At 46.2% G+C, this 24707-nt stretch overlaps 1 protein-coding gene across 4 annotated transcripts in view; it reads right to left on the bottom strand.

The window, feature by feature from the left end:
- LOC147623336 (uncharacterized) overlaps positions 1–24707 on the bottom strand; it is a 61756-nt gene that overhangs the window by 21910 nt on the left and 15139 nt on the right. For 2 of the 4 annotated variants that reach the window (XM_086821478.1, XM_086821479.1), the window contains exon 2: positions 3692–3797. In XM_086821478.1, the coding sequence (XP_086677604.1) occupies positions 3692–3767 (76 nt within the window). In that variant the 5' untranslated portion in view covers positions 3768–3797. The remainder of the gene's footprint in view (positions 1–3691; positions 3798–24707) is intronic. The other 2 variants (XM_086821480.1, XM_086821481.1) reach the window with 1 other exon arrangement.

Raw genomic sequence — 24707 nt, 5'->3', positions numbered from 1 at the left:
TTTATACAGGACAGTTGTGGGGCAGGTACGTACTACTCAGGGTATGTCTGAGATGGTTCCCTCAACTATTGGGGTGAAACAGGGCTGCCCCCTTTCTCCCACCTTATTTGGGATGTATGTGGATGAGGTTTCGGACTATGTAGAGCAGGAGGGTGACAGAGGAGCACAGCTAGCAGGGACATGGATTCCGCTGTTATTGTATGCTGATGATATTGTGGTGATCTCAGATTCTCCAGAGGGGATGCAGCGTCATTTGGATGCATTGCACACGTTTGCACAGGACAGTGGATTGTCTGTTAACCTTGGTAAAACCAAGGTGATGGTGTTTAACACCACAGCACAGTGGGTTAGGAGGTCAGTACCCACCTTTACATATGGTCAGGAGACAGTGGAGTATACAGATGCATATACTTACCTTGGTGTGGTTTTTAGTGGCCCACTATTTTCCTTGAGGAGAGCAGCGGAGACCAGATTGACCAGAGCTTATGCAGCATTGGGGAGACTAGAGAGGATGTGTTCGCAAGTTCAGTTTCAGGAACCTCGAACAAAGCTCTGGCTCTTTGACACTTTGGTCACTTCAGCCATGCTGTATGGAGTGGAGATATGGGGACCCTCAGTGGATCACCACAGCCGAGCTGGTAGTACTGATGGATGGAGGCATATGGAGAGGCCCTTGGTTTCTATGATTTCCCGGATGATTAGGGCCAAGGCCTCCGTACCACATGATATTATCCGTGCAGAGATGGCTGCCCCCCCATTGGTAGTAGAGGCACTCACTCGATCAGTCTCCTTTATACATAGCATTTAGGCTCTCCCTAGAGACAGATATGCTCGCTTAGCCCTGGAGTCTTCACGACAATTGGCATCACAAGGAGACGGATCATGTTGGTATGCACAGATGACAGCTTGGTTCCAACTGCATGGCTTTAGTATGGACAGGCTACCTCCATTTCAGTACTCCCTGGATGCACCCTCCCTCTTCTCTCACACGGGTAGAGATTACCAGACTTATCAGGCAGGACTTGACTCAGCTGGACACTAGGAGGACATGGATACAGCCGACACACGAGCTTCGTACGAAGATGGCTTTCTATAGAGATCATCTTCTCCAGGATGGGTTTGTGATTAGACCCAGCTACATGGATACTCATCTTTCTTATGGGGTAGAGTGTGCTCGCACATCCTCACACTAGCTAGAGATTGAGACTGGCACATTCAGAGGAGTACCAGTTGAGGCCAGGATTTGTCACCTATGCCAGATGGAGCCAGAGACGGAGTTACATTACATATGTCACTGTCCAGTATATTATGAGATACGAGGCCGTTTTCACTGCCTGTTTAGAGAGGGTTTCAGACCACTTTCTAGAGTCATGAGATACCAGGATCAGAGATGCCTCGGATTATACTTGCTGGAGCTTCGTAGACATAGAGAGGGTCTCTTGAGAGGGAGGGGATCAGAGAGGGAGAGACACCTACAGAGGCAGATTACAGACTTCTTTCGACCAGAGATTGAGCAGTCAGGCCAGCAGGCATTGCAGATAGCCCCAGAGTATAGCCGCACCAGAGGTACACTGATTGATCGGGCTATAGAGCTGGGGCGGTCCAGGCGCCCCAGAATGAGAGGCCCATCTCAACATCGGCGAAGACTACAATAACAGAGGATCAGGACCATACTAGCACGGCATGGGAGACGTCCGGTCAGAGTACTCACCATGGAGGACATTGAGGATATCCGCCATCGACCGATGAGAGACATCTTTGGATAGTGATGTGTATGATGCTTACCTTTGTTGCTGGAGTTTTCCTCCCAGATGTTATCCATTAGGAGCTCCTAGTACCGTACTTTTCCTCATAGTTGTTTCAGTTTCAGTTAGTTGTTTAGTTGTTTTTAGCTTTTCTTACATAGACATTGTATCAGATCCAACAATTGTTGTAACCTTTTTGGTCTCATAGGTCATTTTGGCCTTCTGAAGACGTTAATATATCATTTCATTTTCATTTTTCTCTCTCTACACTTCTGCATTTTGTTTCTCACATCAGTTATCTCATTTTCCACTGTGCATTCCGACACATGCAATAGATTAGCGCTAATCAGCTTGCTTAGTTTGCGTTAAACAAGCTCAACTCTTTCTGCTAGTCCCTTGCATTAAGTGATCTAGATACATTCTGCATGTGTGCTAGGGGCCAGGTTTGTGCATTAGGGTACCTTGCACATAGCAAGTTTGTATTAGGGTTTGTGCATTAAAGTTTTCTACAGCCAGATCTTGCACATCTTGCATTATAGTTTCCTGCAACCAGGTCTTACACTAATGATAATTTTTGCATGTCGAGTCTACATGAGCTGAGTCTAGGTGAAGTAGCCAAAGTCATTTTCTGCGTACATTCCCAACATAACCAGTACCCAAAGAGCATTGAGGCTATGATGGAGACGTATTGGTGGGAGTATCAGCGTCATCATCAGGAAGATAAGACTTCTAGCCTCGTACAGACAGTAAGAGCAACGAGAGGCCCAACTCAAGGAACAGACTATTAGAAACCTAAAGAAGATGATAAGCAAGTTAGCAGTTATGTGGTAATATTGTCGAGTACCACAGAGGAGTAACCAAGGGTACAGACATAGCCGGACGGCGTTGTGTAATGTGCGGAAGAGCCCAGAGGAACTTTTGGAGGACGCTATCTCAGAGGGTGAAGTTTTAGCATAAGTGCAGTTGCCAAAGTTTATTCCTGAGCAGGAGCTAGAAGGCCAAAGGTTATCCAGGGAGGTTTGGGCCTGTCTTTTTGAATCTAGTACAGAGGATGAGATTAGTATTGCAACAATTCAAGGCAGAGATTCCAGTAGAGACACTATTGGATGCAGAGCCAGCCTACAGTTGGATGGGATCAGAAGTGGATCAAAGGTGCTGCATGTGCCCCAGTGCTCCACGTTTTCGGAGGGCGAATATGGCAGATATGGCAGTGTTTTGGGCACCCAGACATGGCATACCACCCACCCCCAATGTGGACAGCAGACATATGTCACTTTATTGGTTCGTGGACCTGCCCACAGGCCCATCAGCACATCAGATGTCTATTTATAGGCAGGGTCAGGTCATCCACAAATAGATGATCAAAAGAGGAGCAAGCTCTGCAGTGCCATTGTCCAGGCAGCAGATCTTCATCGTCAAGCTTCCAGTTTATCCTTGCTCGAGTGGAGGACAATACAGTAACCTTTTGTTATGCATTATAGCAGGGCTTGCACAGCATACAGTACAGATTTAAGTTTGGATCTGTGCTCCCATTGTATATAATCATTCATGCAGTATATAATAGATTAAGTCCATCTTGCCTTTTCTGTTGTGTACTTGCAGTTGATGTGATCATGCAGTAGATTAGGGTTAATCAGTTTGTTAGCATTAATCAAGTTCAGCTTCTGCAGTCTTGTTGCAACATGCATCTGCCCATACATCTTTCGTATGCACCCACAAATACATAATTACGGGGTGTGTGTGTGTGTGTGTGTGCGCGCGCGCGCATCCACACAATTTAAAAGGCAATTATGTTACCATAATATATATAAAGACCCTTGACATAAAAAAGTATAGTGCTCGTGTATCAAGCAAACTCAGAACAGGGCCTAGTGTCATGATCTTCGATTGACAAATAGTCATTGTTTCATCTTGTTTTAATAAAATTCTCTACCAGTGGTATTTACCTTTGTACAAAGGCAGAGGCTGTGTAACAAGCTTTGAAGAGGCCCTTAAGACTGTTCGAAAAACTTGGCTGAGCATCTTGATACTTGGAAAACCCTGCAAGACAACCTGCTAATATTATCAGCAATCATATCTAGCAATGCGATATCAATAAATCAACTAAGGCAGTGAAACAAAGTGAGCAGTTTTTAAGGAACTTGATTAGGGTTGGAGGACTTCTAAGACAACTATATGTAATTGTTGCCATCTGGTCTTAAATTCTCCTTCCCCGTCATGAGAGGGTGACTCTGGACCTTACAATCTGACAAGCCTACTTTCCAGATAATTCATGGATGTTTGCTACATTAGCATGAGCGAAATCCATTCCTAACCGCTGATGTGTACGGGGCAGATGCCACAGCCTTTCACATCAATCACATAATCCTCACTCCCCCTCTATTGCAGAGTCCTCACTCCCAGACATCAGAAGAAGAGGCGGGGGGAGGGGGGGGGGGCGGGGGGCGGGGGGCGGGAGGGTGGGTCGCTTTCTGAAGTGGAATGTACAGCAATTCTAAACATATCATAGTTTAACAACCTCTATTAAGCAAGCTACACACTAAATCCCATCTATCATCCTCAAAAGGTGTGAAGATTCATCGTCAAAAAGTGTCCGTCATGAGCAAGGCTCTCGAGGCATTCCAGGCAATGAAGAAAGTTGCCTTTGAGTCGCCAGTTTTGAAGTTGGCATCATGGGATGAACCTTTTGAAGTGATTACCGATGCCAGTAACCTTGCCATTGGAGCTATTTTACAGCAAGATGGTAGGCCAGTGGCTTACTATAGCCGCAAATTGAATAACGCCAAAAAGAATTATTCGGTGTATGACAAAGAGCTCTTGGGGGTGATGACCGCTCTTAAGCATTGGAAGCACTTCCTTCACGGGAGGGACTTCACAGAAGACCGATCACCAAGCACTTAAATGGTTGCAAACCCTGCCCAGTGCCCAATGGAGTGACAGGTAGTCCAAGTGGAGTCAATTGTTCCAGCAATTTGGAGGAATGATTGAATACATCCCGGGAAAAAATAAGCCCGTTGCTGATGCTTAGTCGAAAGGGCACTATTCAGACATTGTAGAAGTCCACTGTGCTCGAAAATCAAGGCAAAGACTTAGACAGTATGAAGGCACAGTATCCAGATTCGGAAAAGTTCCGGACTCAATATCAATTGGCCTTCAATTCAAAACCAGTACAGTATACGGGATGGTTGGTTGTTTTTCAAGAACCGTCTTTGTGTACTCAAAGAAAAGCGCCCAAGTCCTTCTTCACGATGCCCATGATTCTCTTGTTGGGGGACATGGGGATATCAATAGTACCTTGGAGAAGTTAAAGAGGCCATTCTATTGGCCTAAGATGCGACGGGATGTCTACCAGCATGTCCAATCATGCTTTATATGTCAAAAAGTGAAAGTTCCTCATCCCAAACAGGCAAGGTTGCTTCAACCTTTGCCTATTCCTGAGGGACCCTTTCATGACATCAGTATGGACTTCGTAGGCCCTCTTCCTGCCTCAGCTGGATCTAGAAACACAGTGTATGACCATTGTTGACAAATTTAGTAAGTTTTGCATGCTCATTCCGTGCAAGCAAACAACTACACCCGAGGACATAGCTCACTTGTTCATTCGGTCTTGGCACCCCATTGGTGGTTTGCCACGGACTATCACATCAGATAGAGATCCAAAATTTACGTCCCATTTTTTGAGAGCATTGTTTGATAATTTTGGGACTCAGTTGCAATTGTCAAACGCATTCCATCCTAAAACAGATGGCCAAACAGAAATTTTCAATCAATTGGCCTTTGACATTCTCAAATCATACTGCCATGACCAGCACTTGAAATAGGAACAATATCTTCCTTTGATTCAGGCAATCCTCAACGATACTTACTCATCGAGTATTGGCCGGACGCCGTATGAGGCAGCATTTGGTCGCCGGTTCTCATCTCTTTTGATGAGACAAGTGTCACCATCTCTTGATACCAATAAAACCACTGAGACATTCTCAAAGATCATGAAGGGGATTGGGTATATCTTTGCATTATGAAACAATGGCTAAAGCAAGTGACAAGCGTTGTCCCAAACTATCATTCCGAAGTTTCGGCCCATTTCCAGTCATTCAAAAGTTAAGTGATGTCTCTTTAAAGTTAAAGTTGCCAAAAAGTTGGACTATGCACAATGTCTTTCATGTTTCTTAGTTGAAGCCATATGTAGGTCTAGCATCGTAGGATATATCCGAAGAGCAACAACGAGATATGATAGACAAAGCTGAAGTCATAGAGACAAAGCAGATTCTCCTCCACATGGAAGCATGGTTCCGATCAAAGAATACGACAGTTCTATACGAAGTTTAAAGACCGCAGAACCCATGAAGCAGTTTAGCTGGATGAAGAGTTCTTTCTGGAGTACCCCCAATTGTTGGCAGACTACTTGGAAGCCCTGGACTTGCCACCAAGTTAAGCAAGAGGGAATGTCAAGTGCACCCTGCACTAGGGTACACAATGACACACTGGCATGATCATCAGTACAACATTTATACAAAAGTAGAACCTTTTCTATGATTATTTGTCATACGCCGTGACTCCATTGTGAGCCCTCTGTCGAGGGATAGTCAGGCACGAGTTACGTAGGTCAGTCTTTGAGCTTTAGAGGTGTGACATGCGAGGGATTGATCATAGTAATCACAACCTTAGGCTAACTAAACTTCACTTAATGATGCTTAAGAGATAGACAAATAGTGTCAATGCAATGCAATGCAACTATATTAGATGAATGGGTTTACAATGAGATCTACACAGATCTATGATGCTGTCCTAAATGAAGATCCTTCTCGGGATGAGAGGGATGGGCTGAATGCTAATGATGAGGACTGTTCCTTGCTCCAATGCTGAGGTCCACCCGTCGATGCCGGCTTCCCTCTGTGTAGGAGATAGGAATGATGAACTATGTGCTGAATACGCTGCCTATGGTGTTGAATATGCTGATTTGATGACTATATGCTGGATGAACTGTTGTCCCACTGACTTTCCCTTGTCTCCTGGGAAGGAAACGCTGAAGAGAAGCTTGGACCTGATGCTATCTATATGCTGAAAAACGCTGATGAACTGATGACAAACTGATGCTCTCCTTGTTGCCTAAGAAGGAAACGCTGAGGAGAGGATGATCAATGCGATGCGGATCTGAGATGATGGACTGAAATGATGCGCTTCTATTTATATGTGTGAATAATGCTGGTCGGCCAACCTTGCTGTTGTCGGCCAGCTCCTGGATGCTCACGACCTGCCATAAATGCCTAACTGTTGTCGGCTGCCCATGATGTGCTGTCGACTGGTGCTAACAGCCCCGACCTGATGCAAATAAATGCCTTACATGCTCATGAAGACTAAGGTACTGATGTTGGTGCTGAAACACCCCCATATACATGCTTATGCTGATATATGCCTGAATAATACTTAAATGTCCTGATTAATGCTTGATGATGCCATGCCACTTGTACACTTGATGGGTGTGCACGTGACAAGGTCAATCAGATGTCAGTCCTCTTAACCCACTTGGAGAAAGCATCATTCAGACGCATGTAGTTGTCAGCCTTAGCATTAGATGCATGTAGGCATGTTTAGGTTCATTACACATAGAAGGGGCCAGCCCTAAGGCCAGCCCCAAGGCAGCCCTACTTGGGCTAGCTTTGCAAAAGGCATCTATGCCTTTGCCATGTAGTCGGCCAGCCCATGTGGCTTAGCGGGCCAATCGGCCAGCACCCGAACAGCCCTACATGGCAGCCGACGAGGCAGTATGGCCAGTCATGAGTATAATCAGCAGCCGACTGGGCCTTTTTGTAGTCGTGGGCTTTTTGCAGCACCCAACCATGCATTAAATGCTGCCAACTAGCATTATTTAGTCGCGGGAAACATTTACAGCAGCCAACTGATCATTAAAGTCAGTCGTGGGATTTTTCATCAGCCGACAGCCCTCTAAGGCAGCCGACTGTAGTCCAGAGGCAGTATAAAACAGGGCCTCAGTCCCACATCTTTAACATTCACGCATTCAGCAAAGTACAGAAAGTTTGCAGCATCCAGTCGACCCCAAGCTAAGGAAGCTCCTCTTCACATTCAGCCAGCATATGTGCAGTCCTACAGCCATCTGGACTTGCATCAGTGGCCAAAAGAATCTTCAGCAAAGCCGACTAGGTGGACACTCAGCCAACGTACGGTCTTCCTCGTCCTTGCATTGGGCATTCATATCACTTGTACTCAGCATTGTACAGCTTTTCTCTAAATAATAATATAAGCAAATACTCCTGCTTGTGCGGGGGGGGGGGGGGGGGGGGAACAGCTTCAATGGGTATTGGGACCCAATACTGTGTGATCTTCTACATTCTCATTCTCTTCTCTCTTTCTACTCTCTAAAGTTGATGCTAAATATTCTCACCACATAAAGGTATAAAGAAGGCCCTGTTGTGCGTTATCATGATCAAGCTCAATGCATGTAACAATTATCTTTTGACCCTGTACAAATATAAGCAAACGCCTCATGGTACACTTATATTATCCACTTCTAAAAGCGTACACACAGTGTCATGTGATGCACATGCTAGCCCCAGGGCTAATCCCTGAAGGGCAGCAGATAAACAAACCATTAAGGGTATGAGCAGAGCACATGAGGACATGAGGATACCAGAAGGGATCCCCATGGATCAAGACCATGGTCACCATGAAACTCGTTTCGGTGGCTTTGAAACTCGTTTCATGTTTCAGTGTTGAAACGTTTCATGTGCACATTGAAACCATATCGTTTCATGTGGGGAAAAAGCTTGTGATTTGTGTGCTTTTTTAGCTTTTATAATTCTTTCTCTTTCCTTCTTTCATCCTATTTGTTCTTTTCTCTTCTTTGTTTACCGATGATAAATATGCTAATATCATCTTATAACGATTGGCCAATACCTTCACATTTTATGTATATGATCGTTTCGGTCCAGTGTTTGATTGTCCACTTACCTGGTGTTGAAACGTTTTGTTCCAAAATAAATCGTTTCACCATCATTTCGTTTCAATAGTGAATCGTTTCGCGGTGACCTTGATCAAGACTTGGTCAGCTACGTGTGCAAACCATTCTAGGCTGGTCGGCAACATTTATGCATTTTATGTCCATTGAAACTGGCCAACAAGAGTCAGCCAACATGAGCAGGTGTCCAAGTGCCTATTTAAGGTTCAGCCAAAGATTGTTTTCAGCATTTGACACCTTAACAGTGTTGGGTGACAATTATAGAATAGAACAAGGTTTTTGTTGCTACCTTTTTGGCATGCCTACAGCTACCAAGGCATGTACCTTTTTGTACTTTATGAATATACTAAAAATGCAGCTATCCCTCTCTCTTCTCTCCATCTCTTCTTTGCACTTTGAATCAGGATGTTCCAATGAAAGGTGTTTAGGTTGAAAGAAGACACAAAGCTTCCGCGCATTGACATTGGTATCAAAGCTTCAGGTTCAGCAATGCTAAGCACGGATGGTGTCCCAGATGAAGGTGCACAGCCCAAGGAGAGTAACATAAGACATGGAAGAAGTTCCCAAGAGGTTGGTTGGTGGTGTTCCACAAGACCCAAGGGGAATGGCAACCTTGTGAGTCGGATGCCACTTGGGGCATACTAGGAAAGGCTTTTAGGAAAACGATTCCAAGGGATGATGATCATCCAAGGGATTGAGTGAGGACGCCAAACTCAATACTCACGAAAAGAAGACCAAAGAAAGTATTCATGCACATGGCCTGAAGGGCCTGGGGACAAGTGGAACAAATGCACAGATCTTCAAAGGCAAGGTTTTCAATGAAAAGGTTGCCACGAAGGGAAGGATGACCAATATGGGAGACATATGTGGAGATAGGGGATGTTGACAGTCATCCAGGTGTTAAAATCCATCATCAAGTTTAGCAAAAGGGGATGTCATGTGCATGCACATGGACATGCTAATCCTAAGGCTACTCCTTGAAGGGCAACAGATAACCTAGAATGGCTTGCACACTTAGCCGACCAAGTCTTGATCCATGGGGATCCCTTCTGGTGTCCTGATGTGCCCTGCTCATACCCTTAATGGTTTGTTTGGTCAGCAACATTTATGCATCTTATGTCCATTGAAACTGGCCAACAACAGTCGGCGGCCAACATGAGTATGTGTCCAAGTGCCTATTTAAGGCTCGGCCCAAGATTGTTTACAGCATTTGACACCTTCACGGTGTTGGGTCACAATTATAGAATAGAACACGGTTTTTGTTGCTACCTTTTAGGCATGCCTAGGGCTACCAAGACATGTACCTTTTTGTACTTTATGAATATATTGAAAATACAGCTATCTCTCTCTCTTATCTCCATCTCTTCTTTGCATTTTGAATCAAGATGTTCCTATGAAAGGTGTTTCGGCTGAAAGAAGAGAGAGACCTTCCGCGCATTGACATTGGTATGAAAACTTCAAGTTCAGCAATGCTAAGCACTGATGGTGTTCCAGATAAAGGTGCACAGCCCAAGGAGAGTAACATAAGACAGGGAAGAAGTTCCCAGGAGGTTGACTGTTGGTCGGTGGTGTTTCACAAGACCCAAGGGGAATCGCAACCTTGTGAGTCGGGTGTCACTTGGGGCATACCAAGAAAGGCTTTCAAGAAAACGATTCCAAGGGAAAATGATCATCCAAGAGGTTGAGTGAGGATGCCAGACTCGATACTCAAGAAAAGAAGACCAAAGAAAGTATTCACGCACATGGCATGAAGGGCCTGGGGACAATTGGAACAGATCCACTGGTCTTCACCAAACTTTGGAGTGGATTCACAGACCTAAGGCAAGGTTTTCAATGAAAAGGTTGCCAGGAAGGGAAGGATGACCAATATGGGAGACCATATGTGGAGATAGGGGATGATGACAATCATCCAGGTTCAGAAGTTGAAATCCATCATCAAGTTTAGCAAAAGCGGATGTCATGTGCATGCACATGGACAGTCCCAAGGCTAATCCCTAAAGGGCAGCAAATAAACAAACCATTCAGGGTATAAGCAACCCAAAATGGCTTGCACACTTAGCCCAGCAACTCCTGATCCATGGGGATCCCTTCTGGTGTCTTCATGTGCCCTGGTGTCTATGTCCATTGAAACTGGCCGACAGCAGTCGGCCTGTCACCATTTGGCCACCCAATTGGTCCACCCGTGCTTTGTTATCATGTACGTACATTGGACTGGTGTCCATGGCAGTTGTGTATGCCGGGGATTGATGCCACTCATGTGATACTATGGACTTGGCTTTCCGTTGGGACTTGTGCCTCCGTGTACATCCCCGAAAATGCTTGGTGGATTGGTGTTCCATTGGGTCTAGTACCTCGTGTACAAAGCAGGACTACAAATGTATCCTGGTCATACCTTACACAAACTAATTGCAGCCGCCACCACCACCGAGCAATTGGAACTCAAATTGAGTCGATCCAATAAGGCTAAACTCTCATTTCAAGGCAAAGAGAGGGCTGTCCACAACCTGCAAAATGATGGACAACCACCTAAAAAGGACCAAAACCAAGATAAAAATGGTCCAAAGGCTGAAAATAACACTACCAAGAAGCGTCCCTTCAAATTGAGAGACTATGGTCTCACTCCGAAGAGCAGAAAAAGCAATATATGAGCGAGGGAAAATGCTTTACTTGTGGTAGCACCGAGCATATTGCAAAGGCATGCCCAAACAAGAAGAAGCGTGATAATGCAAATGCATCAAAGCCTAATGTGCATATGGTTCCGGATATGCAGGGCAACACTTCACATGATAGCGTTGTATGTAAAGCTTGGGGACAGCTCAAGGATCAGCCCGCTTTGTTCATGTTTGATAATTGTGCATCTAAAAATTTCATATCCACACAGATGGCACATGCTTTGGGTATTGAAGTGGAGGACATGGGTCCTCAAATTGAAGCAAGGACAGCCTTTGTTGGTAGAGAAGTGCAGGTCATGCCTATTTTTGGCAAGTTGCGCACACATTCAAGGCTATGTGGATCATGAGGATTTTCTTGTGGCGCCTTTGAATGGCTATGATGTATTGCTTGGAAAGCCTTGGCATACACATATTGATCCGTGCAAGGCTTATAAGACCAACACGATCACCTTCATGCATAAAGGCCGAGAGCATGTAATTGATGCTGGTGAAGAGGGTGATACCATTCCCCTTCTATCTCATATACAAATTAAGAAAGTAATGAAAAAGAGTGTTTTTGTGTACTTGATTTTTGTACGAGATCATGTTGAGAAAAATAATGTACATGTAAACACTCTTAGTAATGATAGGCTAAAATTTTTGCAAGAGCACAATGATTGTTTTGCCGATGAGTTACCAAATGAGTTGCCACCTGTACGACCGGAAGATCATCGCATTGATCTCATGCCGGTAGCTCACCACCTAATAGGCCAGCCTATCGTGTAAGTGCATCCCAAAAAGAGGAGATCATGAAGCAGGTGAATGAGCTTCTTGAGAAGGGTTTGGTTCAGTCAAGCTCTTCTCCATATTATTCACCCGTCCTCTTGGTTCAAAAGAAGGATGGATCCTTTCGTATGTGTGTGGATTATAGAGCTTTGAATAAGCTTACCATCAAGAATCGGTTTCCGATTCCACGCATAGATGACATCCTTGACAAGTTGGATGGATCGGCATGCTTTAGCCGAATTAATCTCAAGAGTGGGTATCATGAAGTGCGTGAAGTGCCTGAGGATGTACACAAAACTACTTTCAGGACAGCATTTGGCCTTTATGAGTATCTTGTTATGCCTTTTGGTGATAAGGCTAGGATTTGGAGCACAAGGTGCAGATGAGTCAGTAGGATGGACTTGGAGCAGGACTTGGAGGACTTAGGGGATTCAGTCGGCTGCAAGGAACAGGGCGTCGGCTGTACCAGAAAGCGTCGGCTGCATCATGCGTTTCCAGTCATGGAGAGGCACAGCCCGACCAAGGTTTATGGAGGTTCATGGCCAGTCGGCTGGTCCGACAGCAGTCCGGCAGCCCAGCTTTGAGTCAAGAGCCTATAAATAGCACCAAAGGCACATTGTGTTAGTCATCCAACTCTCTAGGGGTTGGGTCCTTAGGGTCCAAGTAGGGACCAGATTGGACATGCAGGTTTACTCTCCAGGACTGGCTTTGTTGTACTCAGTTATACATTTCATTGAATTTGAATAAAGAAATACCGAAAGGGGCGCCAAGCTTTGGGGCCAACAGGTGTCGATTACCTTTCAGTTCTGGAGCATTCTAGCTCCTGTTAATTTTGTTATTTATTTGGACTACAATTGGAAGGATGACTGCTAGTCTACCGCACTTTGGTTTCTACCAGAGGCCGGTTTCAAGGTTCCGTTGCCGGGACCTATCATCAACCTTCTTAAGGGGGTGAGCTCGTGGTTGACTCGAGGAAAGTCATTGCTGAAAAATTCAGCAACATGTCAAACACAGAAGACGAATATTTTTATAGTGAAGAGGAAGAGCAAGAGACTTCTCTTGAGAGAAATGAATCTAAGGATATTCTTGCAGGAGAACAGGCTGCAGATGATGCACAATATGAGGATGTAACACAGCCAGAAGATATGCCTAGTAAAGAGGAAGATGATGCTCAGTTTAAAAATCGTTTGGCAAGTGTAATGGATGTGTTTATGCAGCTCACTCAAAGTGAGAAGTTTGCTGAATTTATGAGATCCCGTTCTGAGCCTGAAAAGAAGAAGAAGAAAGTGTGTTCTAAGAACCTACCTCAAGGCAATAGTGGTGCCTTCCCACAGGATCCATCTTTTGGACAGTTTCCGAACATGCAACATACTTTTGGTGCCAACTCACAGAGTTCCTTTTTCGGACAGCCATCTATTCCTCAGCCGTCTATGCATCCAGGTTATTTTGGTGGTGGCTCTGTGTTCCAATCCATGATTGGGGGTTACCCTCAGGGAGGCATGGGTATTCCAGGGACTTTTGGAGCTAATTTTCAGCCTGGTATGCAAGGGAATATGTATGGTGGTATGCAGTCCGGAATGCAAGGAAACATGTTTGGGGGCATGCAACCTGGAATGCAAGGAAATATGTATGGGGGCATGCAGCCCGGTATGCATAATGGTGTGTTTGGAAACATGGCTGGAATGTATGGCATGCCAGGTGTGGGAATTGGTAATGTTGACCCTATGATGGGCATGAATGCTGAGGGTAGCAATCTTGTGAAGCCACTTCCTTACGATAATCTAACGCCTATGGGTAAGGCGAAGGATTATAAGGAAGGGGGAGTTGCTGTGAAATTTGACACATTCAGTGGGGTCAAAGATAAGCTAAAGGCACTTACCTTTTTACAGCAGTTTGATGCTGCTTTTTCTGGTGGTAATTACACGGAGTCCTCTAAGGTGAGAAAAGCTACGACTTTTCTCAAAGACAATGCATTGCAATGGTGGTCCACTCTTCTTTTACAGGGCATAGCACCATCTACTTGGGTACAATTTAAACAGGTGTTCTCTTCCATATGGCTCACATCTACTTTTGAGGTGGATGTAATGACAGCATGGCACAAGTTGGATGCATCAAAGTGTGAAAATCTTGAGGATTATAATAAGAAGTTTTGGGAAGCTTTACTCCCAGTTACTTCTTATCGTGCAGTGCCTTTGTCTGAGCAGGTGGAGAAGTATTGTTGTGGGCTGCCCAAGGAAGTGCGTGACTATTGCATAAAGACTCGAGTAACAAATATGTCACAGATGGTAGAGAATGCTATGACAGCAAATGCGTTACTCACTGGAGTCTCATCTGGATTTAAAGGAAGTAAAAGCTCAAGCAAGAAATCTGAAAAGTCAGGGCATGCTTCACGTGATGCCAAAGGGTCTACAGAGAAGAGGTATAAGAAGTTACCAATGCCCAAGAGAACTCCTGAGGAGAGACAAGCTTTGATGGATGCTCGGAAATGTTTTTACCGTACAGAGGAGGGACATATGTCTTTTAATTGTCCCAACCGTAAGTCCCAAAAGGACTCTGACACAAAAGGGGAGCCCAAGTCAAAGAAACCAAACCCTTCTGCTGCAGGGTTAGTTCCTGATCTTGTTGGGGAACAGCCAGGTGGTGAAGAGACTGAGTTGTGCAGGGCATGGGGCAAAGTGAGAGATCAAAATGCCTTGATTTTCTTTGACACAAGTGCTAGAGCCAACTTTATTTCACCGGATTTGGCTGGCAGATTGGGGATCCGTGCAGAGAAGATGGGGCCTTTATATGAGGCTAATATGGCTTGTCCTGGGTATGCAGAACCCGTCACTCCTATTATTGGGAAGCTCAGGCTTTATTTGCAAGGTTATGTGGATAGGAAAGAGTTTTTCATCATGCCACTTGATGGATGTGATGTTTTGTTGGGTATGCCATGGTGCCACAGAGTACATGTGGTGGTGGATACATACAATAGGAAGATTACTTTGACTCATAGAGAGAAAGAACATGTTTTGGATGTAAAGCTTAAAGGGGAATCTGTTCCTATTGTATCAGCTTCGGCAATTTCATCAGTAATGAAAAAGCATCTTTCCGCATACTTGATTTATGTAAAGGATGCAAAAGATGATGAGTCTAAATCTAATTTGTCTACGTTAGATAAGGACAGGACTGATTTCTTATGTGAGTTCCAAAATTGTTTTTCCGAGTCATTGCCACGGGAACTTCCTCCGAAAAGGCCAGAAGATCATGCCATTGATCTAATTCCGGGTAGTACTCCACCAAATAGACCGCCGTACTGTGTTAGTGCAGCCCAACAAGAAGAAATTATGAGTCAGGTACAGGAGCTGTTGAATAAAGGGTTGATCCAGCCTAGCTCATCACCCTTTTGCTCACCTGTACTCTTAGTGCAAAAGAAAGATGGTTCTTGGCGCATGTGTATTGATTACAGGGCGCTGAACAAGAATACCATTAAGAATCGATGACATTTTGGACCGCTTTCTTTAGTCGGATTGACTTGAAAAGCGGGTATCATCAGATACGTATTAGACCCGAGGATGTGCATAAGACAACATTTCGAACCACTTTTGGGTTATATGAGTTCTTGGTTATGCCCTTTGGTTTGACAAATGCACCTGCCACATTTAACAGAATGATGGAGAGGATTTTCCGACCTCATAGAGCATTTGTGGGCACATTCTTTGATGATATGATTGTGCATTCACACACTGAGGAGAAGCATAGAAGGCATTTGGCCATTGTGTTTGACGAACTCCGGAACCATAGGTTGGTCATTAATGGCAAGAAGAGTGAGTTCTTCTTGCAAGAGATACACTTCTTGGGGCATATTGTGTCTAAGCATGGAGTCCGTATGGATCCATCGAAGGTGGAAGCAATTCTTAATTGGCCAGATTTGAGGACCGTGCATGATGTACGCAGCTTTTTGGGATTGTGTTCCTATTACAAGCGGTACATACGGTATTTTGCTGAAATTGCTTCGCCCCTTCATGCCTTAACAAAGGAGGCAACTCCGTTTAGATGGGCTAATCAGGAAATTACAGCCTTTAAAAAGCTTAAAGAAAAGCTTACTTCGGATCCAGTATTGGTATTACCGGACCTCCGAAAGGCTTTTGTTGTCCAATGTGATGCATGTGGAAACAGCATTGGGGCAGTTCTCATGCAGGAAGGACGTGTGATAGCCTATGAGAGTCGAATATTGCAGAATGCCGAGAAGCATTTACAGGTCTATGAGAAAGAGATGTTGGCTGTAATTCATGCTCTTTCTACATGGAAACACTATTTGCTTGGGGCTGATTTCACTGTGCAGAACGATCATCAGACCGTGCGTTATTTCCTCACGCAAACTAAGCTTTCTGAGAAGCATATGCGATGGGCAAACTTTTTGTCTATGTTCCACTTCCAGACTGTGCATGTGGAAGGCAAAAAGAATGTTGTGGCAGATGCTTTGTCACGCAAGCCACAAGTCTCAGCAGTTTCACTTGCTTATCATCGTGTGCTTGATGAGATGAAAGAGCAGTATGCCCATGATGAGGATTTTGGCAGGTTGTATGATCAGATGTCTGAGGGTCAGCGGCATGATCATTATACTCTCAGAGATGGGTTTTTGTTGATGCATGGTAAATTGTGTGTTACAAGGCAATTGCAACTCAAGGTTATGATTGAAAGTCATGCTCCACCGTATGCAGGTCATAGAGGAATTGACGCCACGGTAAAAGCAGTTGAGACTTTCTTTTATTGGCCAACCTTGAGAAGAGATGTTGATGCTTTTGTTAGGCAATGCATCGTATGTCAGAAGGTGAAGTTTGACCGTCAAAAGACACCACGGTTACTTCAATTTTTACCTATTCCAGATAGACCATGGGAGAGCATTGCCATGGATTTCATATTTGATCTTCCACGTACACAAACGGGGAATGATGGCATTTGGACTATCATATGCAGGTTCAGCAAGCTCATTTCATTCCCGTGCGTAAGACGATCAAAGTTGATCATATGGTGAAGTTGTTCATAGCGAACATCTTCAAGTATTATGGCTTGCCTTCGTCTATCATTAGCATAGTCACAAGGGATGGGGGTGTCAGAATATGCAGCGGAAATGATAACCAAACTTGGGTAGACAAGAGCAAGTAGACTGTAGAAAATAGACAGCACAAGAAACACAAAGAGATAGGTGTGTAAACTCTTCTCTATACACAAGATCCCGCAGAAAACTGAAAGAGGAAGTGGTGGGGGCATGGGGCCTATTTATATGCCCCTATGAGAGCAGTCGGCTAGCACTGAAGGGCCTCCACGACTGCATGAGTAGTCGGCCAGCAAAGAAAAGCTCCACGACTCCATACATCCAGTCGGCCAGCAATCCAGAAGCCCACGAATGATGTGTGGGCAGTCGGCCAGCCACAGGACTGCAGATGGGACAGTCAGCCAGCCCTGAAGTGCTCCTGCCAACTTCTGGCAACCCTCCCCACCACCGGAAAAAATGGGAAAAAATAGGAAAAAATAGGGGGAGTGAGGAAAAATAATAAAACACCTTATACAGGGCGGGCACACCCACAACAGAGGCCCTGGTGTATAAATATAGACAAGAGATGACTTCTAACACCCCCTCTCAGCTCCTGGCTGTGAAACCAACCCAAGGGAGCTGGAGTGCCGCCTGAGCATAGCCTGAGGTAGAGACTTCGTGAAGAGGTCCGCCGCATTGTCCTCCGTCGAACAATAAAGTAGCAAGATGTCACCAGCCAAGATCTTCTCACGTATAAAGTGATACTGTATCTCTATATGCTTGGTCCGGGCATGGAAGACCGGGTTCCGAGCAATAGCTATACAACTCTGGTTATCGCACTGGATGAATGTGGGCTCCTTCTGCGGAAACCCAATCTCGCCTAGCAGCCTCCGCAGCCACACAACCTCACAAGCAGCACCACAAGCAGCCCGGTACTCTGCCTCTGTCAAAGAAAGGGCAATAGTTGGCTGCCTCTTGCTGCTCCAAGAAACTGCTCCTGAGCCGAGGGTAAAACTGTATCCTGAAGTAGATCTCCTCATGTCCGGATCTCCTCCCCAATCTAAGTCACTCCAACCTTGGAGCCTGACTCCATTCTCTCCTGTGTAAAAGAGTCCCAGATCCTTCGTACTCTGCAGATACCGCAAGATCTGCAATCCTGCGTCCCAATGAGTCTTCAATGGCATCTGCATAAAAGAGCTCAACAACCCCACGGAGAAGCTCAAGTCCAATCTGGTGTTCAGCAACCAGATCAATGAACCAATCAACTTCCAGTACTGCGAGGCATCAACTGGCTCACAAGGATCAGTAACGGTTAACTTTGTGTTCGGGTCAATCGGCGAAGTAATAGGCTTGCAGTTCTCCATCCCAAAGGCCTCAAGCAACTCATGAACATACCGCTGCTGAGAGACGAAAAACCCCCTCTGGGTCTGCCAAATCTCCAATCCCAAAAAGAAGTGGAGTAAGCCTAAGTCGGTCATCTCAAACTCCTTTGACAAGGCAGCCTTCGTCACTCTAATGTGCTCCACATGACCGCCGGTGAGGATGAGATCATCCACATAAAGGATGATAAGCGTGACCATGCCGTGTTCCCGAAAGAGATACAGATTCGGATCTGCAACCGATCTCTGAAATCTAGTCCGAATAAAGAAGGAATCAATCTTCTGATTCCAAGCCCTGGGAGCCTGCTTAAGACCATACAAGGCCTTACGTAACCTGTAAACCATCCCTTCAGATCCTGGAACAATAAAGCCTGGAGGCTGCTCAACGTACACCTCCTCCTGCAAGTCACCATTAAGGAACGCAGATTTTACATCCATTTGATACACGGGCCACCTCTGAGAAGAAGCAAGGGCAAGAACGGTCCGAATCGTGGACATCCGCACTGTCGGTGCAAACGTATCCTCGTAGTCGATGCCTGGCCGCCGCTGAGCATAACCTTTAGCCACAAGTCTGGCTTTGTGTTTGTCCACCGACCCATCAGACGCATATTTGGTCTTAAAGACCCATTTGACACCAATGACTGACCGCTTCGACGGCCTCGGTACGAACTCCCAAGTGTGGTTCTTCTCGATGGCATCAAGTTCCACCTGCATGGCTTTCCTCCAAGTATCCTGTGAAAGGGCTTCCTTTACGGAAGTGGGATCTTTGTCCCGCATGATACGAGACATCAAAGCATAGTTCACTTGAAGAAGCTCCGCTGTGTTGCTTTTATCTCGGACTCTATGTGATCTTCGAGGGCTGTCCTCTCTGGTCCACTCGGAGGGTAGCTCCGTGATACCTGACTCCCGAAGGGCGTCTAACAACCACCTAGGTACTCGAACAGATCGTGGAGCCTCCTGTGATCGCGGGGGCTCTACTCCAGCTGTGGGCTCAACCTCCTGTGATGACTGAGGTTGATCAACTGGAATGATGGTCTGGGAATCATCATCAGACTCCTCTGGATCTCCAAGAAGTGGCGGCTCCTCGACAGTGGATACTGGAACAAGCTCGTCAAAGACCAAATCCCGGCTGACAACAATCTCGTTCCTGTCTGGATCATACAACCTGTATCCCTTGGAAAGAGAATTATACCCCACAAATACAAGCTTGCGGGACTTGGAGTCAAGCTTCCCCTCTGCTTCTTCGGAATATGTACACACGCGTCACTCCCAAAGACACGAAAGTGAGAGACATCAGGTTTCCTGCCAAAGTATGCCTCAAATGGAGTCATATGGGGTACTGAAGTCGTCGGAGATCGGTTGAGGGTATGGACAGCCGTTGCCACAACCTCTCCCCAAAGTGGACGAGGAAGATCACGATGCTCCAACATGGTCCTCGCCATCTCCACCACAGTCCTGTTCTTGCGTTCAACAACTCCATTCTCCGAAGGCGATCCAGTATTGGCCAGTTCCCTTTTGATGCCATGATCTGCACAAAACCTGAGAAATACAGTCGAGGAGAATTCACCTCCTTTATCAACCCTGAGAGTCTTGACCTGAAATCCAGACTCTTTCTCCACCATTACGTGCCAATCCTTGAACCGTGCAAAAGCTTGGTCCTTCTGGGAAAGAAAGTAGACCCACATGAATCTGGTACAATCATCAACAAGCAGCATAAAGTAGAGAGATCCTCCCAAAGATGGTGCCTGCTGAGGTCCACACAAGTCAGTGTGAATCAACTCCAATGGTTTCGAAGCCCGCCTGGAAGCTTGCTTCGGAAAGGATTCCCTGTGCTGCTTACCACGTATGCAAGAACTGCAGCGCCCTTGCCTACTACCAACATCTGGCAAGCCAACCACCATCTGGTCTCGGAAAGCTCACCTCAATGCATCCACATTTAAGTGGCCAAAACGAAAGTGCCACAAATCTCCGACCTGACAACCTGTCAACGAGGAGAGTGCAGAGAGCTTGTAGATACCATTCTCCACACCGCCTTCCCAAACAACCTAGCCAGTCTCACAGTCCCTTAGAGCAACTGAATGCTCCTCAAATTCCACCCGAAAGCCAGTCTTGCATACTTCATGCACTGACAGAAGATGAAAACCCAGAGCACGGACATAAAGAACACGGGAAGCATGCTTGCCCCCCTTGCCGTCGGGAATAATCTCCATCCGGCCCTCACTATGCATGCGACCTAACTGTGTTTCAGATCCAAAAAGAAGTCACGGGATGGAGTCATGTGCCTGGAAGCACCACTATCGAGAATCCATTCCCAGGTATCCTTCGCGGTGAAGCCAACTGCCTCCTCGCTCGAAGATGATGAAGCATCGGAGTCCACCATCTCTAAGTGCACAAATGCCAGAGTCTTTGCAGCTGAGGCTGAGGAATCAGCACTCTTCCCTGTCCACTTAGGACACTTCCTCCAGTAGTGGCCTTTCTCGCCACAATCGTTACAAGATCTTTCGGCCTTCAGCTTCTCTCGTTCTGAATCAGACTTCTTCTCAGAAGACTTCTCTGGTGAAGCCTTCCCTTTGTCCTTGTTGTTATTCCGGCCTTTCGACCGTTGGCCAGTCAAGGCCTCCGAACCTCCGCTGTGAGGAGGGTTCGTGAAACGTTCCTCCTGGTCCAAGACCATTGGCACAAGCTCCTCCCAGATAATGGTGCTGAGCCTGCCACTTGTAATCAACGAGGAATAGAAAGCAGAATACTGAGCAGGCAAGTGGGACAGCAAAGTGATAGACATGTCTTCAGATGATATTTCTTTCCCAGCTTGTAGGACTTCCTGCTGAAGGGCCTGCAGCTTGTTAATGTGTTCCCGCATCGTCGAGGACTTTGCAGGGTTCATTACCCGCATCTGCACTTCCAAGGAGATCCGTTTCATGGGTGATACCCTGTTATACAAAGAAGCCAAGTGCTCCCATATGCCTCTCGCCAGCATCATGTGCTTCACATGATTGATCACTTGTGGTGTGCAGTTGAGGAAAATAAACGACCGGACCCTGGCGTTGACACGATCCCACGTGTGCGCCTGTGCCTCGCGGTCCTTCCTCGTTGGACAGTAACTCCCCTTCCTCTGCTTCCGCCCGTGGAACCCCGATGATGATAAAATCAGCAAGGTCATATGACTCCAGCACCGACTCCATCATGACCTTCTCCAACCGATGATCCACTGGGAACGTGGGGAGAGTCGGAATCTTCACGTGCTTCTCAGCCATCTCTAGTAAATCTGCCATCGCGGGGAGTAACCTGAAAGGGTGGGTAGGTGGAGAAAAAAAAATCTGTAAAACCTGCAAGTGGCTGTCCAACCCCTTTGGCCCGCCTTTCTCTTGCACCTTCTCTTCCCGTACAGTCCAAAACAGTCCACCAATCAGCAACCTAACGCTCCCCCTCTTGCTCAGGAAAAACTCCCAAGATCTATCACGAGCCTAGGGCTCTGATACCATGTCAGAATATGCAACGGAAATGATAACCAAACTTGGGTAGACAAGAGCAAGTAGACTGCAGAAAATAGACAGCACAAGAAACACAGAGAGATAGGTGTGTAAACTCTTCTCTATACACAAGATCCCGCAGAAAACTGAATGAGGAAGTGGTGGGGCCATGGGGCCTATTTATATGCCCCTATGAGAGCAGTCGGCCAGCACTGAAGGGCCTCCACGACTGCATGAGCAGTCGGCCAGCAAAGAAAAGCTCCACGACTGCATACATCCAGTAGGCCAGCAGTCCAGAAGCCCACGAATGATGTGTGGGCAGTCGGCCAGCCACAGGACTGCAGATGGGACAGTCGGCCAGCCCTGAAGTGCTCTTGCCAACTTCTGGCAACCCTCCCCACCACTGGAAAAAATGGGAAAAAATGGGAAAAAATAGGGAAAAATACGGAGAGCGAGGAAAAATGATAAAACACCTTATACAGGGCGGGCACACCCACAACAGAGGCCCTGGTGTATAAATATAGACAGGAGATGACTTCTAACAGGGGGACGGGGACGGGGGACGGGGACGGGACGGGGACGGCCATAAGTAGGGAACGGGGACGGGGGAGGGAACGGCACTCAAAAAATACTTTTTTTTATTTATTTTTCTACTCTACACTTATTCTACTTTGGAAGTACATCAAAATGAGCACAAATTTACACTAAAATGGTAAGCTTTTGAGTCATATTAATAATTAAGTAGATACAAAATGAGTCATGACTCAAGAGTCAGGAGTCAGGACTAAGCCTTAAGGAGGCAGAATACATGGACGGACTCAAATGAGTCAATGACAAAAAAATGCTGAAGACTAGAGGCTAGAGACTAGAGCTAAGTAATAAGGCCCATGAATCATGATCCATGAATGATCATCCACGTGAAGTGCTCGCCTCATGGTCATGGGTAGCTTGTGCCAAAGAAGCATCAAGCTCATCCTCAGTCTCATCCTCACTGGAAAGCTGCTCCTGCACCTCATCCTCTTGTTGCTCTTCTTGTTGACTCATCTCCCACTCGGTGAAGGAATCTGCCTTCTTGGTCACGCTCTTGCAAAGCATTCGCAAGTTCGCGCTGACGAAGACAAGGTCATTGGCACGCTCTACCCCGAGTCGGTTCCTCTTCCTAGAGGCAATGTGGCTGTAGGTACTCCAAAGTTGCTCCAAGCAAGAGGAGCTGACGGCCTGGCTAAGTATGCGGATGTAATACGCGGAAGCTTCGGAGAGGGATCGGTACTTCAAAACTCAGAAATCAGCACTCTTTTCGCGACGGAATTAACGCACAAACTGAAAGGAGATGTGCAGAAAATAGAGAGAGAAGGGGGAGATGGAGAGGACACAGTATTGGGTCCCAATTACCCTCTGTAGGGCCCCCACCACGGATGGTGTATTTGCTTTATTAGAATGATGTAAATCTGAAAACAAATACAGAAAACTTGACCTTTTCTTGGCTGGGAATTCCCTGCCCTTGACCTTCAGAAGTCCACCCCTTTGCTTGGCAATCTCCTTGGCTTGACTGGCCCTTGATTGGCTTGAGCACTTGGTGAAAACTGAAATGAATGATGGGATTATGGCCTCCACTATTTATACTCCTCCTGAGGAGCAGTCGGCCAGCTGAAAAAACAAGCTATGTCCCACGACTGGCGAAATTCAGCAATAAATGCTGAATTAAATCCCAAAAAATACTACCTTTTTTTCCTAACAGGCTGAAAGTGATGCGCCTGCTTCTGATTGGCTGGACACCACTTTTGTCCACAATCCCAAGGCTGGGCAGCCTGTATGGGCTGCCCCATACATGCCCTACAGCCATATAAAGGCTGTAATCTCCTGGAGATTGCCTTATCTGTGCCCTAGGGCTGTCCTACAGCCCCTCCATGGCTGGTGGGTTCAGCCTGGGCCTTCCTGGCCCTGATGGGGGTGATTCTACACCATTCCCGTGCCCACACTCAGATCCAGGGTAGCCCTATGGGCTGGCCCCTTGTCCTAAACCTAATCTACTCAGTGATCTGGCATCCGGTACCAAACCAGATACACAGAACCACTGACATCATTCTAGAGGGAGACTCACAGCGCGGACTGGCACTGTTTCATGTGCAGGATAGTGCACACCTGACCTTAGACTCCTATGCAGGACAATGCACACCTGACCTCGGACATCTGAGATGGATCCCTGGCTGACTTGTCCCGGACTAGGCTCACATGGGACTAGTTCACCATCCTAGGTCCTGCACCTTCTGTACAGAAATGTCTACGTGGCATCCAAGTGCGGGATGCACTTGACATCCCCTTCTGCTTAACTTGACGGAAGCTGCATAGCCTCCAAATAATCCTTCAATAATGCCGGATAGTCTTCGAAAAATTCTTTGTCGAGCCATACCGCTTCATGAGTTCCTCGGTCCTGAAACTTCGTGAGGAATTGTCGTAGTCTTCGGCCTGAGCCATGCTTGAAACGGTGCAGAAGGATCTGTTCTGGAACCATTACTTCTGCTTCATCAACAATGTCTGGTTCCGCTACGTCTTTGACCTCTGAAGGGGGTGGACCTGCATATGGCTTTAACCAACTGACATGAAATACATCGTGCATAGTCCAACTCGGAGGTAGCTTTAACTGCATAGACACCTCATTAATCTTTTTCCGGATGGGAAATGG

The sequence above is a fragment of the Cibotium barometz genome, chromosome 27, assembly GCF_041138505.1.
Source record: "Cibotium barometz isolate CiBa-2024 chromosome 27, ASM4113850v1, whole genome shotgun sequence".
NCBI lineage: Eukaryota > Viridiplantae > Streptophyta > Polypodiopsida > Cyatheales > Cibotiaceae > Cibotium > Cibotium barometz.
Note: the sequence above shows the minus strand (reverse complement) of the source record. Positions and strands in the feature narration are given on the sequence as shown.